General features: G+C 43.5%; 1 protein-coding gene across 7 annotated transcripts in view; it reads left to right on the forward strand.

Moving 5' to 3' along the window:
* The window catches only part of GCNT2 (glucosaminyl (N-acetyl) transferase 2 (I blood group)), an 88,483-nt gene extending 74,695 nt beyond the window's left edge, over window positions 1–13,788 (forward strand). For 3 of the 7 annotated variants that reach the window (XM_078055695.1, XM_078055696.1, XM_036071105.2), the window contains exons 2-3: window positions 1,745–1,837; window positions 13,446–13,788. In XM_078055695.1, the coding sequence (XP_077911821.1) occupies window positions 1,745–1,837; window positions 13,446–13,543 (191 nt within the window). In that variant the 3' untranslated portion in view covers window positions 13,544–13,788. Of the gene's footprint in view, window positions 1–1,744; window positions 1,838–7,273; window positions 10,037–13,442 lie in introns of those variants that run through there. The other 4 variants (XM_078055692.1, XM_078055693.1, XM_036071104.2 and 1 more) reach the window with 2 other exon arrangements.
* The last annotated feature ends 694 nt before the right edge of the window (window positions 13,789–14,482 follow it).

The raw sequence follows: 14,482 nt of genomic DNA on the forward strand, positions 1-14,482 counted from the left end.
AGGGGTGTCTGGGTGGCTCGGGTTGGTTGAATGTCTGACTCTTGATTTTGGCTCAGGTCATGATCTCAGGGTCCTGGGATCAATCCCCACATCTTGCTCCATGTCAGCAGGGAATCTGCTTAAGATTCTCTCTCCCTCTCCCTCTACCCTTCCCGCCCATGCTCTCTCTCTCTCTTTCTCTCATTCTCTCTCACTAAAATAAATAAATCTTAGGGGCGCCTGAGTGACTCAGTTGGTTAAGCGACTGCCTTCGGCGCAGGTCATGATCCCGGAGTCCTGGGATCGAGTGGGGAGCCTGCTTCTCCCTCTGACCCTCTCCCCTCTCATGCTGTTTCTTCTCTCTCTCTCTCTCAAATAAATAAATAAATAAAATCTTAAAATAAATCTTAAAAAAAATAGTTTAGCGCAGCGTTTCTCAAATGGGGCAGTTTTGCCCAACCACCCTCCCTCCTGGGGACATTTGGCCACACCTGAAGATGTTTTTGATTATCACAGCTGAGGGCTATGTACTACTGGCATCTGGTAGGTGGAGTCCAGGCATGCTGCTAAATATCAACAACAGGATAGGACAGGCCCTACCACAAGGAATTATCCAGTCTAAAGTGTCAAGAATGCCCTATATGTTAATTAATTGAATGTAAATAAAATAAAATGAGATAATTTTAAAATAAAATAAAAATATAAATGTATATAAATAAATATTTAAAATATGCAAAAATAAATAAAGTGTCAGTAATGCCAAGGTGGAAAAGCCCTAGCTTAGTGGCAACCTAAAGCCCTCCTCCCCTTCTTAAAGGCTCTTTACATTTCAAAGGTGAATTAGATAACTAATTAGTTAATGGATCAGCCACTAAACTTTGGGCCAAAGAACAGCTGAAAGAAATAGAGAAGATGGGTAGGTCAGTGCACGCCAATCTTCCTCCGAGAAACTCAAAGATCAAACTTACTGCTTGGGGTCAACAGTTTATCCTCACTGGGTGTTGGAGAATCATCTTGTTTCTCTCTCTCTCCCCAGGGCCCAGCACAATGCTTGGCAACACCAAATGCTCAAGAAGCACTTTAACAAAAAGGATAGTGTGTCAGGGGGGCCTGGCTGGCTCAGTCAATGGAGTGTGGGACTCTTGATCTTGGCATCATAAGTTTGAGCCCCATGTTGGGTATAGAGATTGCTTATAAAAAATAAAAAATAATTTAAAAAAGGATAGAGTGTTAAGGGATTTGTTTGAGTTTATAAGTAGTGAACAAGATATTTCCCTTCTGTATGCTGAATATTGCAACTTCATATAAAGGGCTCTCACTTATTAGTGCTTAACACATAGAGTAGCTGGTTTTCTGAGCTTCATTTTAAGTTACAAGTCATCTGAAGTCTTAAAAAGCTGTAATATTAGGATTGAAAGTAAATTCAGTTGAAGGCCATTGAGAGATAACCTCAAATCTCCCAACTTTTCCATCTGCATTATGATTTCATGCTGTGGTATCTCTTAAACTCTATTTTGCAGGCTTGGGCACACATTATGACCAAAAAAATTATGCATATATTTTTTTTTAATGGTGGCAAGGCAGGGTTCATAACCACCAACTATTCACACCGTAAGCTTTTGAGGTTTTGCACACCGACGATGGAAAATCTAACATGAAAGATAATCTACCAAAAACATAAGCATAACTTGGAGCCTTCATTGATGAAATGACACCCTTCTTTCTTGGTTCTCATTTCTGTTTTTCTTCTTTATCAACATCGCAGGTGTCCCTGGCTCCATGCCAAACGCATCGTGGACCGGTAATCTCAGGGCTGTCAAGTGGATTGACATGGAAGATAAACATGGAGGCTGCCATGGTGAGCCATTGATTCCATACTTTGAGGCCACAGTGCTTGTTGGTGTTGGCATGAAGGTCGTTGTGAAATACAGGGGTTCTCATGGAGAGAACTGCTGGTGTATTTAGAACAATCTGTGAGTTCTTGGAGTAGCTAGAGGCTTCAAGACATTGTAAATTTAGGAGGGGGGGGTGCCTGGGTGGCTCAGTTGGTTAAGCATCCGACTCTTGATCCTAGCTCAGCTCTTGGTCATGAGTTCAAGCCCAACACTGGGCCCCACACTGGACATGGAACCTGCTAAAAAAGAAAGGAAGGAAGGAAGGATGGAAGGAAAAGAAAGAGAGAGAGAGAGAGAAAGAAAGGAAGAAGAGAAATGACATGACATGAAGTTATCTCACTGATGTTCTCCGACTCTTGACTACCGAGTGGGTGGGCTCAACTTAGGATGATACTTTCTTGCTAGTTTCTGCTTTCTTCTTACTTATTCCTCTTTCTGTTCCTTTTGGGAGTGCAGTGGTTAGGAGGGGAAAGTGGTCAGGATGAGACGTGATGTCATGTTCTCACCACGGAGCAAGCTGGACCTCCACCCCTGCCCCTCACACCAGCCTCTGGCCCCCCCCACCCCCCCGCAGACAAGCTTCCAGCTGGCTTAGAAGTATTTGCTGCAGCTCTGGCATGATGGCAGGCAACACTAACAAGATATTTCTCCTCCAGACGGACAAGAATGAGATAGTTCCTTTCTTTCTTTCTTTATGTATTTGAGAGAGTGCTCGTGCATGAATGGGGGGGAGGGCAGAGGCAGAGGGAGAAGCAGACTCCCTGCTGAGCAGGGAGCCCGATGCGGGACTCGATCCCAGGACCCTGGGATCATGACCTGAGCTGAAGGCAGACGCTTAACCGACGGAGCCACCCAGGCGCCCCAGTAGTTCATTTCTATAGAACTTTATAAAGAAGGGCTTTCATCAGCCCTGCTCTACATTCCATTGAGATTCTTGCCTGGTACATAGTGAGCATGGTATTCATTCACTAGGGCTAACATAACCAAGTACAAGAGACTGGGTGACTTCAACAACAGAAATTTATTTCCTCATACTCCTGTAGGCTAGAAGTTGGAGAGCAAGGTGGCTACAGATTTGGTTTCTCCTGAGAGGCTCACAGATGGCCACCTTCTTCCCGTGGCCTCACATGGTCTTCCTTCTGTGTGCGTCTGAGTTCTCATCTCCTCTTTTTATACCCACACCACTCATACTGGATTACGGCCCATCCTGTATGACCTCATTTTAACTTGAATAGCTCTGTCTCAAATATGGTCACAGTCTGAGGTATGGGGGGCTAGGACTTCAACATATGAATTTGGGGAGGGGGACAATTCAGCCCATAACAGGAGGTGGGCGAGTGGTTAAGTGAAAGAGCAAGTGTGAGGGTTTCACCTTTGTTCCCTGTGGTGACAAAGCTTTGCTTCCTCCACTTGTCCATCAGTCCGTCCACCTACAGTCTCTGGCTTCCCTCTCTGGCCCATCCCATTGACACTTAATATTTCAGAGGAAAACCTCCAAATGGCTGCCTCTTTGCAGCTCTCCATGACACTCCATCCCCTTCTGCTGCAGATGGCAATATCCTCATGTCACTGTACAGTCTGCTCTTCAGCGTATTCATGTCTTTACCTTAATCAGCCAACATATTGTCCCCAGAGGACAGCCCGTGCCACCTGCCTGCATTTCGTTGTGGCCTGACCTCCTGGTGGAAGGAGGAAGGTGGAGAGGAGGTTGCTTTGCTTTTGGATGTCCTAAGTCTTCTTTAGAAAAGAGACCATCACCATCAGTCGGGGTCTCAATATTTGAGATGTGTTGCCTTCCCCAAAGTCCTCCCATAACCCTGTCACCCTCCCTCTAGGACCACCGTGGTCATCCTCTGATCTGCTTCTCCACCTCCTTTCCAGCTGTAACTCCGGAGAACTTCAGCCTCCACAGCAGGGACCCATGTGACATCATTACTTTGTGGCTCCAGCCCCCCCCCACAGAAGCTTCTGTCCCATTGCATCAGTCACCAAACCCCCGCCCCTCCGTAGAGCCTTACCCTCAGTCTCCTTGTCTTCACCTGTGTCCAGGCCCTACCCCATAGAGAAGATATAGGCTAGTCAGGTTTGCATTTTTAGAGGGATCTTTACTTATCACATGACAGGTGGGCCCATGAGAGTATCCCCAAGCCAGGGACCTACCTAGGGTACAAAGCTTGGGCAGCCCAAGCCTCTCAGACAAATGTCTCATTTTTCTTCTCTTAGCACCTGTTATGCCATGAATATCTAAAAGCCTTGTACTGTGCAGAGCAGAAAAATAGTTTGTCCCCCAAACCACTAGATAGGGAAAAGAAAAAGAACCCAGAGGATGCAGAACAGTGCATGCCAAACCAGCAAGTCAGGAGTCCAGTCTGGACCTTTTCCCCTTGGTTGTGAGTAATAGGATTTGTCCTAAACCCGTGGATGTGTACACAGTCTATAAGGCCCTGTTAGCACTTAGAATCACGGGACCACCTAGATGTGGTCTTGAACTTGGAGCTTCCACCTTTGATTACAGTCTCTTTGTCACTCTACTAGTTTTCTTCACCAGCTTACATACTTTATATCTTCCTGTCTTTCTCCCCAGAGAAGAATAGAAGCTCCCAAGAGGGCTAGGATTTTTGACCAATTTGTTCATTGCTGTATCCCCACACCTAAAATAAGTTGTTGTTGTTGTTGTTTGAAACGGGGTTGCTTTTTTAAAATTGGGATTGCCAAGGTTTCAACTGTCTCAGCTTCTTCCTTCTACTAGCTTCCTTCTGAGGACTTCCTGTCCAGCCTGTGTACTGGGTCAGCCGTCCCATGCTGTTCTCACTCAACATTCCAGATTCCTCTGCCATTTGACCCTACAAGGTCCATTCCTATGCATAACGATTACCAGCATGTGCTTTATGCCATTTGTGTTTCCCTGAGCAGAGCATCACTGGAGACTCTTACAGAACTGTCCCAAACTCACCCCCGATAGGGAGGCTAGACCCTCCTGGCTGCCAATTTATTCTTTTATTCACCTCATTATCTTCCTGGTGTCCTTTTCATCTTTCCTGCTTGCTTTAACCTCTTAATCTTACAGCCTTTCCACCCTCAAAAGGTAACAATTTCAACTTGAGGAAGAACTTTCAAGACATTCCATCAAAATCCCCTTACCAGTTTGTCATGCCATTTCCATTCTTCCATCTCAGGGTACTTTGGACACACTCTCATTGTTCCTTCCTGTTCTGAGAGGAAAAGCTACCCATCCTCACAACCTGGGTCTGGGGGTCTCAGCTTTGTGCAGGTTCCCCTAAATGATCCCCTTGCTCTCTTGCCGTCCTGCATTGCCCTCTGTGCTGGTGGGGAGTGATTCTCTTCTCTCTCAAGTGTGTAGTGATTGCCTCTAGCCGGAAGACCAAGTTGTCTGTGTAGCCTCTACTCCATCCACGTGAAACAGTCGCTCCTGTTCACTTCATTCTCTTAAGCATGGACGCGCTGCTTGTGCATTCACTTCTCACCACCTCCCCCCTGGGTTCTCCTCTGACTTCCCACAACTCTGGCTTCTGTGCCCCATGGTTTCCACTCTCTGTTGTACTTCCTCCCAGGCACATTAAATTAATCACAAGTCCTGTCAGCCCTTCTCTGTTCTGTTTCTAATAACCTTCCTTCCCCACTCATGGCAACCATTAACTTTGAACCAGTTCTCTGGTTTACATTAAGTTGTTAGTGTGGCCTCATGATTGATTTCTAATGTACCCTGCAAAGCTCTGCAAAATCAGTCTTGCTAAAATTCGTTTCACCATTTGATTCTTCCATTCAAAAATCTTCAAAGACTTTGCCTATTTATGGGATAAAAAAAAGGCCCAGCCCTTTAGTTTGTTTTAGGTCAGTCAACTGTAGTCATTCTACTCTATGCCAAGAAACCTCTAGAAAAGAGGTTCAACTTCCTACCATTTTTATTCTAACCCACTTCCCAACCAAACTCCAGATTCTAGCAGAGAATTCACACCTTTGCACATTTTTTCCAGAGGCATTGTCCCCAAATGAAGCCACCGTCTGTGCCCCTGATGCCCGCCCCCCCGCCAGTTCTGTGCTTCCACTAACTCTCCACTCATCCTTCTCTATCCATTCACTCAGTAGCTATTAATGTAACTCCTAATATTTACCAGGTACTGTCCCAGATGCAGAAGACACAGAGGGGAACAAAATGGTCTCAAGTTCCAGCTCTTCTGGACCTTATGTTCTAGTCCTGGGAGAAAGACAAACAATTATCTGGAAAGAAAGTCAATAAACAAAATATTTGTCTCCGTGGCACTGACACACATAGCTATCTGTTTGTAATGAGAGCCAAGAGGAAGATGAATCAGGGAAGGAGGAAAGAGAGGTCAGAGGAGGCCTCACTGAGAACACAGCCTTGAGGCAGATAACCTGGGGTGTGGTGTGAGAGGGAGCCTCCAGGATGTCTGGTGGAAGGGGGCTGGCGGGGGGAGGAAGAGCAACGTGGATTCTCAGGTACAGCATGCGTGGTGTGCTCGGGTCCATCGAGGAAGCCAGTGTGGCCGAAGCGAGTGAGCAAGGGTTGTAAGTGAATGAGCAAGTGGTGGGAGGTAAAGGCCAGACTCTGAGGAGTTTTCAATGCCATTGCTCACATTTTGGCTCTTCCTCCACATGAGATGAGAAACCCTTCGAGGGTTTTGAGCAGAGGAGACATCACGATGTGCTTCACATTTAGAACAATCGCTCTGGCTGTTGTGCTGAGAATATACTAACAGACCAAGGTAGAGGCAGTGGAACCCAGTTATTACTGTAACAAGTCAGACAGGATGGTGGAGGTGGTGTGGGCCAGGATGGTAGTGGTGGAGGCGGTGGAAAGAGGTCAAATTCTGTTAGTATTTTGAAGGTTGAGCTGACAGAGTTGCTGACAGATTGGATGTGGGGTGTGAGAGAAAGGAGGAGAAGTACCCAGGGGGACTTGGAGGTGGGTGAGGAGTTGAGTCTTGACATGTCCTATCAGTGAGGTTCATTCTCATCTAAGTGGAGATAAAAGTAGGCACTTGGAGAGGCTCACAGAACAGGCCTGAGCAGTTCAACCCATCAAGACCTGTCCCATCTGTACACTTCTAGAACCTCTCTCATCCATCACGCTCACTTGATAATACACGAATTGTCCCGTGACACCTATTATGTTCTCGCTTTGTATTATTTCACTCTCCTGTTATTTAAGTACCTATGTGTTCCCTTTGTCTTCCTATAAAGAGCTTAACTTCCTTGTGGGCTGGGCCTACACGATCCTGTTTCATTCGAATCCTGTAGCACGTGGCACACTTTTAGCTACTCTGTAGGCAGGCAAGACTCTACGGCTGGGCAGCCTCACTAACCCCAACTTTGGAAAACCAGCATGTTCTGACTGTCTCTTGTTCTCTCCTCTGCAGGCCGCTATGTCCACGGCATCTGTATCTATGGAAACGGAGACTTGAAGTGGTTGATTAATTCACCCAGCCTCTTTGCTAACAAGTTTGAGCTTTCCACGTACCCCCTCACCGTGGAATGCCTCGAACTGAGGCTTCGAGAAAGAACCCTAAATCAGAGTGAAACAGTAATACAGCCCAGCTGGTATTTCTGATCCACTGTAACACGGGCTCGACGGGCGCTCGCAGCTGGGAAGAAGAGCCTTTCTTTGTGAGAGAACTTTGCCTTGCTTATGTGAATAGTTGCCAGAACGAGGTTACGGCTGCAGGACCTGGCCATGTTATTCTGTGTGCAACCATCCACTGGACCCTGTGAACTCCACTATCGGGACGGCTGCACAGGGCCACACCGGCATTTTGGCCACAATGGCGGCCTCCTGATGCTCCTTCTGCGTCAGGCTAACTCTCTGATCAGTGATCAACTGAACTGATGTCAGACCTTTGCACCGGATACTCATTATAGAGAAATGTTCTCATGAAAAGGAGAACTGTAGATAATACTGTTTAGGAAAATAGGAATTGTGTTTCTTTGAAGGAATCTTTTATGACAGATCTATAGCCACACATCCGTGGACACCACTCCTCTTTGCTCAGCCACACGTAGGCATAGAAACAACTTTCTGGGCAACTCAGCAATCTCCTTTAAAACTTGAGCTACCAGAAGGGAGAACTAGATCTTGTTCCCGGGTTTCAACACTAGCCTTTCCAGTTTACTGTGTCTGAAGTCCTGTATAGAATGTGAAGTCATTGACAGGAGGCGGGATATGCTTTCCAACAGCGGCCACTACCTCCTGTTTCTGCAAAGGAATCCCAGGGAAACAGGACATTTCTTGTGGTGTGTCAGAATGTTCACTAGTCCCTCTGCCATTGCTTTCCATGGAGAACGCTGAAACGTTCCCACAGAATGAAGATATTTCTAGAAGAGAGGTGCTATTGCATGAATCTTGTCCCAGGTCTCTAACCTCAGAATGAATCATTTTCCTCTTCGGTCACCACCCTCCACCCCCACCAAAGTGATCTTACCTGCAAAATGGAGTCCAAATTCTACACCATGAAGGCTTTAAGGACTCCAGAGGATTTTGAGTAGCTTATTCTCAAGAGAGTATTCTCTGAGTAGCTTTACAATGCTTAGTGCTGATCAGAGTGCCTAGATTTTTAAGAGCTTTCCATTGTGAGTGAGCATCTGTGTCACTTATCCCTTGTGCTTACACTTACCCCTTATCCTTTATCCAATTCATTCACTCAGCATGCAGTCAGTAAATATTTCTTGAGTGCCTATTGTATACCAGACCCGTTTGACACAAGGAGAAAATGAAGAGAGAAGCTTTTTCACTCTAAAATTCTTGGTAATAGCATCAACGTTGGAAAGGCTGCTCTAGAGAATCTCACGGATTGCTTGTATTTTAATGCATTCATATGCAGAGTTATAGACTGGGATATCAGGCCAAGAATATGAGTAATTAGAAGTCGAGGTCTAGGGGCGCCTGGGTGGCTCAGTTAAGCGTCTGTGCTCGGCTCAGGTTATAATCCTGGAGTCTTGGGATTGAGCCCCATGTCGGGCTCCCTGCTCACTGCGGAGTCCACTTCTCCTCTATCTCTCTGCCCCCCCCCCACTCGTTCTCTCTCTCTCAAATAAATAAATAAAATCTTAAGAAAAAAAAAAGAAATCAAGGTCTAAATCAGAGATCATTCCAAAGGGAGAAAGGAAGGAATAGACAGAAGCTAAATCCTGTTGTGTTGTAGGCATCCGAATAGCTCCCTTATGGCTCCTTGCATTAACACCTTACAACACTCTTGGGAGGCTCACATGATTACCTCCATTTTGCAGATGAAGTAAGTGAGGCTTAGAGAAGTTGTTAATAAGCATGAGGAAACGAGTTCTCTGAGGATTGGGATGTTGCATTAACACCTTACAACACTCTTGGGAGGCTCACATGATTACCTCCATTTTGCAGATGAAGTAAGTGAGGCTTAGAGAAGTTGTTAATAAGCGTGAGAAAACGAGTTCTCTGAGGATTGGGATGTTCTTATTGGTCTCCTTAGTTCAGTTTCCTGAGAATATTTAGAGAACGTGAAATAAAGCCATATTTAGTATAACAGAGAGGGTAGGTTTTAAGAATGGTCTCAGTGTTAATATGAGAAAATGTGCTGTCACCTCAGAAAAATGTGAAGTCTACTTTTGTACTCCTAAATCCATTGAGTTCCTTAATATTTATTTATTCTAACAAAAAAAAAAGTTACTACAACTAATGATACCTTTAATTCACACTATTTTTATTATTTTTTTTCTGTGACTGTGCCTGTTGAATGTTAATCGTATTTAAGGGAATGCCTTTGAAATAAAGCCTTTTTTCCCTGCTACTGAAAAAGATGGAGCTGTACAGAGTGGTAAAGGCTTGAAGCGTAGGGAACACACCCAGAGCTAATGGTGGAGTCTAAGAATCATCTTCTTTTTTTTTCAACTTCTTTAAATGACCCCACCTGAGAAGAAATGTTTTACACTGGATCTTTCTCATCTAGAACGAGAACTCTTTCGGAATAGAAGATGTTTACATGTCTGTTGCTGGTCATCTCTGTGTCTTAAATACTTTAATATTGGAAGATTGTAGTGTTTGGGCAAGTGGGTTTCTGCTAGCCCATGGGGATGGCTGAAACTACTAAATCCGTCCTTGTTTGCAATGATGGTCCATGTTGTTATCTTGGAAATAAATTAATATATTGTTTTCACCTTTGGGGCTATTGTGTATTTTTATCTGATGGTTGGTTAATATCCACTAAAGACCATGTTTAACAAGGTAATTCTTCGAGCATTTTTACAAAAAAAATACAAACAGAGGGGTGCCTGGCTGGCTCAGTCAGTGGAGCACCTGACTCTTGACCTCAAGGTTGTAAGTCTGAGCCCCATGTCGGGTGTAGAGATTACTTAAAAATAAAATCTTTTAAAAAAAAAGTACAGGGGCGCCTGGGTGGCTCAGTCGTTAAGCTTCTGCCTTCGGCTCAGGTCATGACCGCAGGGTCCTAGGATTGAGCCCCACATTGGGCTCCTTGCTCGGTGGGAAGCCTGCTTCTCCCTCTCCCACACCCCCTGCTTGTATTCCCTCTCTCACTGTGTCTCTCTCTGTCAAATAAATAAATAAAATCTTTAAAAAAAAAAAATACATAGGGACACCTGGGTGGCTCAGTAGGTTAAGCATCTGCCTTCAGCTCAGATCATGATCCCAGGGTCCTGGGATCGAGTCCCCACATTGGGCTCCTTGCTCAGCAGGGAGTCTGCTTTTCCCTCTGCCTGCCACTCCCACTGCTTGTCTCACTCTCTCTGACAAATAAATAAATACATACATACATAAAAATAATTAAACTTCTAATTTTAGAATAGCTTTAGTTTTATAGAAACTTTCAGAAAAATTGCAGATAGTACTGAAAGTTCGCATATACACCCCACTCAGTTTCCCATTATCAACATAGTACATTAGTATGGCACATTTTATTTAGATTTCCTAAATTTTTACCTAATGTCCTTTTTTGGTTCCAAGATCCCATCTAGAATGCCACATCATGTTTAGTCAACAGACTTCACTGGGCTATGACTGTTTCTCAGACTTCTCTTGTTTTGATGACCCTGACAGTTTTGAGGGGTACCAGTTGGCTCTTTTGTAAAGTGCCCCCCCAATTTTGTCTCATGTTGTGCTCATTATTAGATTGGACTTTTGGGTTTGGAAGAGGAAGACCACAGAGGTGAAGAGCCAGGGTCCATTCTTTCTACATGACTTATCAGAGTTGAGGCTAACCTTGATCACCTGACTTAAGTACAGTTTTCTCCACTGAAAAGCTACTCTTTTTTCCCCTTTCCATACAGTACTCTTTGGAAGGAAGTCACTATTTGCAACCTGTATATAAGGAATAGGGAGTTATGCTCCACCTTCTTTAGAGTAGAATACCTACATAAATTATTTAGAATTCTTCTATAAAGGAGATTTGTCTCTTTCCCCCAATTTACTTATTAAAAAATCTATTTACATCAACGTGGGCTCATAGATGTTTATTTTAAACTTCAGGTTATAATCCAATACTACCTTGGTCGCCTGGGTGGCTCAGTCAGTTAAGTGTCTACCTTTGGCTCAGGTCATGGTCCCAGGGTTCTGGGATCGAGTGCTGCGTCAGGCTCCCTGCTTCCCCTCTGCTCGTGGCCTCTCTCTCACTCTCCCTCACTCTCAAATAAATAAAATGTTAAAAAAAATAAATAATCCAGTACTACCTTTTTTTCTCCAATTGTTCCAGCTATGGCCATAGGTAGTTCTTTCAGTCGGCTCCAAGTCTTTGACACATCCCCATCACTGTGGGTTTTTCCTTGAACACTTTCTTATTTTCTGGCATTGCAAGATGCTCCAGTCAAGCCTCTCTTACTATTCCCTTATTCAGTTTTGAGGATAAATGACAAGTATAATAGCCATGGCATGAGAAGTACATGGTGATCAGAGGCTCAGACTCTCAGATGAGGGTCTGGGTCACCTCACCAAGTAAGCCATACAGACTAGCAGAGGTGCTAGTGAAGGATATGGGGAATCTGAAATGGGAAAGAGAAGAAGGAGACACTGGGTATCTGTTATGACTTCAAGACCAGCTGCAGTGCTGGAAGCTGTAGGTCATTCCACTAATCTTCCCTTTATAAGTTTTCCCCAAGAAAAGACACTCACAGGATTTGGAGGAGCTGCTCTCTCAGTTTATAGGACGAAATTGATCCAAGCTGCTCAAGTGTGGATGGTGCACTGGACAAATGCGATCTTCTCAGGACTGAAGCTGTCAGCCTTCCCTGGAAATTACTCTCATCTGGGGTCAGCCTACACCCAATGCCAGGAGGGTGTGGGGCTATAAAGGCCCAATGCTCTCACCTTAACTTGGGCCCATAGCACCTGATGAGCTCTCTGGGGTGGAATGAGGCCTTATTTTTATTGTGTCACAGCCCAGCTTCTTTCCTTAATCCTAATCCCTTCTCTTCCTCCATAAATACTGAATGTGAAGAGCTCCCTTGCACACTAATCGTTTTAGAGCCTGATTTTTGGAGAACCTCACCTGTAACATGTTCCCCACACAAAAGATGATACAAAACTGTACCTATATTTTCTTTTTTAACTTTCATAGTTGTTTTTTTTTCTTCTATGTTTAACTGTTAAGGATTTTAGCCATCTAGAATTTATTTTGTCATATGATTTCAAGTAGGCACCTAAATTCTTATTCTGCTAAGGAAAACCAGTTATCCCAATACCTTTCCCCCATTGCTTGGAAATGCCAATATGATTATGTATTAAATTCTCATATATTTGGGAGTCTTTTTCTGGAATCTATTCTGCTCTACTGATTTTTTTGTCGATCCACATGGCAAAATTGTATTTCAAAAATTACAGTAAATCTCTGCTCTGTGGCAAGACAAAGAATCCCTTACTGCTCTTTTTCAACATTTTCATGGTAATTTTTGCTCATTTACTTTCAGGCAAATGTCAGAAACAGCTTATCAAATTCCTTGAAAAATCCTATCAGGATTTTAATGGAATTTGCACAGAATTCATATTGATTAATTTTGAGGTAATTATACCTTGACAATATTGATCTGTAATATGTCTATTTATTCAGGTCCCCTGTTGTGTATTTTACTCATATAGTTTTCTTATGCAAGTCTTGCACATATCATGTTATTATTAATTGCCTGTATTTTTTAAAAATATTTTATTTATTTATTTGACAGAGAGAGACACAGAGAGAGAGAGAACACAAGCAGGGGGAGTGGGAGAGGGAAAGCAGGCTTCCTGCGGAGCAGGGAGCCCAATGCAGAGCTCAATCCCAGGACCCTGGGATCATGACCTGAGCCAAAGGCAGACGCTTAACGACTGAGCCACCCAGGTGCCCTTAATTGCCTGTATTTTAAAGAGTTCTTTGTGCTTACTGGGAATGGGTTTTTTATTTTTTATTTTTTATTTTTTATTTTTTGGGGGAATGGGAGCTTTAAAATATATTTGTTTTGTTGTTGGTAGCATAAAGAAAAACAATTGATTTTGATCATGTATGTGGATTTTATTAAACTTTTTCATTATTCCTAATAGTTTCTCATTGTGTTTTCTTTTCTTCTTTTCTTTTTAAGTAGGCTCAACACCCAGAATGGAGCCCAATGTAGGGCTTGAACTCACAACCCCGAGATCAAGACCTGAGCTGAAATCAAGAATTGGACACCCAACCAACTGAGCCACCCTGTGGTCTTCCTCTTCCAAACCCAGAAGTCCAATCTAATCATGAGCAAAACATGAGACAAAACCAGCGGGGCACTTTACAAAATAGCCCACTAGTACCCCGTCAAAATTGTTAAAGTCATCAAAATGTGTTCTCTAATAGTTTCTCAATCTATTATACCTCACATTTTCTGAAAATTATCTATAAATACCAGTTTTGCCTCTTCCTTCCCCAAATTAAATCATCTTGTTTCTTTTTTATTTTTGTCTTCTTACATTGGCAGAAATTTGCAACACAATTTTAAAGGGTAGCAGTGATAGCAGGTACCCGTGAGTTGTTCCCAACATTAAGGGGCATGTTAACTCTTGTGCATGATGTTGGAGGTTTGATATAGGTTTCTGGTAGATACTCTTTATTAAAAAGAATACCAGAAAATAAAGATACATTGAAATATATTATGACTCTAATATATATATATATCCCAGTTGTTATCTCTTTTTTTGTTGCATGATACAATTACGGGTGACTGGTTTTTAAAATTTTTCTTTGCATATATTACTTCAAAAAATGAGGATAAAAAGTCACTACTCCTAAACTTTTTAAACAGTAAGAATTTAGTATAGTAGTTGATGTCAAGTGGGAAACTGGAGCAGGGATCCATTTGAACAGACTAAGCAAACAGTTGAAGTTTGAGAAGACTACTAATGACTGAGCTGGAAGATTCCTTGTTGTAACTACTCCCTCTTCTGGTCAGGATGGCTTAGGGATTAAGCGCCAATGGGAAATAGACCAGAGGTCAACCTCTCAGAGCCAAGTTCTGACTTTGGCAAGAGAACTAACAGCAATATGTCTGAGAGGAGGAGGGTAAGAGGTGAAGTTGCCCATGCTCACTTTTCCATGAGGAACATCCACAAACTTAGAAAGTGGGGTACCCACCGTAGCTATCTGGAAGAG

Source organism: Halichoerus grypus, chromosome 9 (assembly GCF_964656455.1).
Source record: "Halichoerus grypus chromosome 9, mHalGry1.hap1.1, whole genome shotgun sequence".
Taxonomy (NCBI): Eukaryota; Metazoa; Chordata; class Mammalia; order Carnivora; family Phocidae; genus Halichoerus; species Halichoerus grypus.